The 3343-nt window shown below is 47.1% G+C and overlaps 1 protein-coding gene across 1 annotated transcript; it reads left to right on the top strand.

The window, feature by feature from the left end:
• Nucleotides 1-557: 557 nt before the first annotated feature.
• LOC109469921 lies at nucleotides 558-2240 on the top strand. The gene is made up of 2 exons (XM_019768683.1): nucleotides 558-1756; nucleotides 2057-2240. The coding sequence occupies exons 1-2, from the start codon at nucleotides 558-560 to the stop codon at nucleotides 2238-2240; spliced, it is 1383 nt and encodes a 460-aa protein (XP_019624242.1).
• The last annotated feature ends 1103 nt before the right edge of the window (nucleotides 2241-3343 follow it).

Here is a 3343-nt window from a genome sequence, read left to right as displayed (position 1 = left end):
CATCTGAAGGCGTCGCCGTGTCGTTTGTCCAGATACCAGATACTAACAAACACACCACCACAGAGACACCAGGCAGCCAGAAACACACCACACACACTACATTCACACCAACCAACACAAAAAACATCAACTGCATTATTCTAAGTAGGGGTCAAGTCGTGAAGTTGTATTTTACCGTTCCCTTGATCACAACAAAAACCTCTCATGAATTAGTTACTAGCCCTTCAAGCAGTCCGAGACACTATTTAGAAACTACAAAGAAAGATTACACATCTACAAAACCAAGATACCAGTCTACCCTCCAGATGAGTTATACAACTGTGCAAGATCTAGAGGTGGTTCAGGCACCAGATCGTGTTCTCATCCCAATTACTGTCTCGACAGCGGTTGTTCTGGTCATGTCGTTCCTTGCAGTGTTGTTGTGGAGATTGTGTGCAGAATGGTTAAACTCTGAAGATGACAGGGCCAGCGACGATACACACGTTTGGACAATTCCCCCTGGCGTTGCCTTCCCAGGCTTACTGAGGTCTGCTTCTCTCCCAACATACTCAGACAAGATGGCGTCGAATGACGCAGTCTCCTGTAGGTCATTGCCTGCCGTCCTGCATTCCATTGAACCTACTTATAGCGAGATCCCAGATGATGAAGCGTGTGCTCATGGGGAAGTACATGGTCTCCAACATGTGCCTGTCCCAACACATACCTACAGTGAGATCCCAGATGATGATGCTTGTGCTCAGGGGCATCTGCGTGGTTTCCAACATGTACCTGTCCTAACACATACCTACAGTGAGATCCCAGATGATGGGGCTAGGGGACCCATTGCTTTTTATTCTAATTTCGAGTTTCCGCTTTGTGCCGACGGAAATAGGCGACAAGACCGACGGCTCCTTGGAGGCAACCGCACTACTTCCAGCAGGCAACGGTCTGGAAGCTCCATTGCCACATATGGATCGACTGGACAGGCCAACGACCAGCGTAACCCCTATTACAGAAACCCCTCCCTGGCCCAAGGTATAAGAGCCCGTAGACAGCTGAGGACAGCTCTGGTATCCCGGCCCGACCAAGATGTCAGAACGTACGTCAACGTCACGGATGCTATCATGTCCGGATGTATTGACATCAGAAGAGCTCATATCGCATTCCTCACACTGCCTAACACCTACTGGCCATGGGAGAACCTAGGCCAGGGTTCACGTAGCACAGCACAGTGTGCATCCCTCCCCACTGTCACACTACCTGACACCTACTGGCCATGGGAGATCCCAGAGGAGGGAACCAATTTCACACGACGACCTGTGTCCCTTCCCACCGTCACACTACCTAACACCTACTGGCCATGGGAGATCCCAGGGGAGGGAACCAGTAACACACCACGGCGTGCGTCCCTCCCCACTGTCACACTACCTAACACCTACTGGCCATGGGAGATCCCAGGGGAGGGAACCAGTAACACAGCACGGCGTGCGTCCCTCCCCACCGTTACACTACCTAACACCTACTGGCCATGGGAGATCCAAGGGGAGGAAACCCGTAACACAGCACGGCGTGCGTCCCTCCCAAGTGTTACACTACCTAACACCTACTGGCCATGGGAAATCCCAGGGGAGGGAACCCGTAACACAGCACGGCGTGCGTTCCTCCCCACCGTCACACTACCTAACACCTACTGGCCATGGGAGATCCCAGGGGAGGGAACCCGTAACACAGCACGGCGTGCGTCCCTCCCCACCGTCACACTACCTAACACCTACTGGCCATGGGAGATCCAAGGGGATGGAAGGTTGATGGCAGATAGCTATGAAGCGAAGAGACAAGAAAAGGCTTTGATTTAATGTTTTTTCTTACTTTGATGCAGTGATATGTGATGCTGGCTGTGTATATGTGATGTTCCCACTGAATAAAAACCGTTTGAACAATGATTGAGTCAAAATTTTAAAATGTAGGAACCTTGTTTTTTTCGGCCCGCCTTGTTTTTTTTCGCCCGCACGCATTTGTTTCGGAGTCTGAGGAGGATGTCATCCATAAAATTTACTTGCTGTGGCCTAACACCTAGCTACTGGCCATGGGAGATTCCAGGGGAGGGAATCCGTAACACGCCACGGCGTGCGTCCCTTCCCGATGTTACACTACCTAACACCTACTGGCCATGGGGTATAGGGGAGGGAACCTGTAACACAGCACGGCGTGCGTCCGTAACACCTTTGGCCATGGAAGATCCCAGGGAAAGGAATAGGTAACACATCATAACCCTATTCCTTTAATTCTGCTAACTATTTACCAACTATTTTTCAGGCTGCAAAAAAAAGTTGTTACCTTCGCAAAAAGGGTTATGTTTCGGTGCCATTAGTGTGTTTGTATCTTGTTTGTGTTTGTGTGTATGTGTGTATGTGTGTGTGTGTGTGTGATTGTGTGATTGCGTGCGTGTGTTTGCGTGTGTTTGCGTGTCTGTGAACAAGATGACTTGAGAAGGCTTAAATGTATTGTCTTGATTTTTGGTTTGTTGGTAGGTCCTTCTAAAACCTTAAAAATGATCAATTGTACAGCAGCAAAAAATGGATACATCCTACCCTTGAATTTGATCGTTGGCGGCAGATCTTTAAGGTATCATCGTTGGAGACAAATGTTAACTAACCTTCTAAGATTCATTGTCAGAGTGAAAAGATAAAAAAAACTGTCAAGTGGAAATTGTCACAATCGACAAACGGACTTCCTTTTTGTAAGAAAGAACATCTAATCTTTACCTTTATTTATCATATGATTGTCTTTCTTGTTTTAACACTGAAACACGTGTTTTCAACCTGTTTTATGGTTTTAAAAGAATTGACAAAATGCACCAAGCTCTATAGATATTTTCTAGTATTCCACCAAGATATTTGGTAGCATAGAGGCTTTTCGAGACTTCTGTTTCATGTCCGCCCACACATGTGCGATCTCCAGACTAACTATTACATTGGCTAGACTGGATGCCAGCCTTTTGAGCTTTAGTGTACTGGACAGTTTACCTGTCAAAAAAAAGACCACCGCCCACCATCGGTTTGTCTGGGTCAGCACAGCTAGCTCATGACGTAACGTAATCACCAGACGGACAGAATGTTTTGTGCCTTTTGGTGGGAAAGTTAAAAAGGCTGGCATCCAGGCTATGAAACCTTAGCATGAATTAGTGATGTGGAACACAAGCAAAGTCATTCATAAGTGCGCATTTCGTGATTTTCCCGATAACTATACTTTTATTTATTTATTTGTACTCTTAAAGCAGTGGTTTGTTTTTCGCGTGTTTTAGGCTTTTATATAAGGCGTTCCTAGTTGTGCTGGTGTCTTTTTTCCCCGTTGGTCGGGCACG

The sequence above is a fragment of the Branchiostoma belcheri genome, unplaced genomic scaffold, assembly GCF_001625305.1.
Source record: "Branchiostoma belcheri isolate BF01 breed outbred unplaced genomic scaffold, Haploidv18h27 scaffold211, whole genome shotgun sequence".
NCBI lineage: Eukaryota > Metazoa > Chordata > Leptocardii > Amphioxiformes > Branchiostomatidae > Branchiostoma > Branchiostoma belcheri.
Note: the sequence above shows the minus strand (reverse complement) of the source record. Positions and strands in the feature narration are given on the sequence as shown.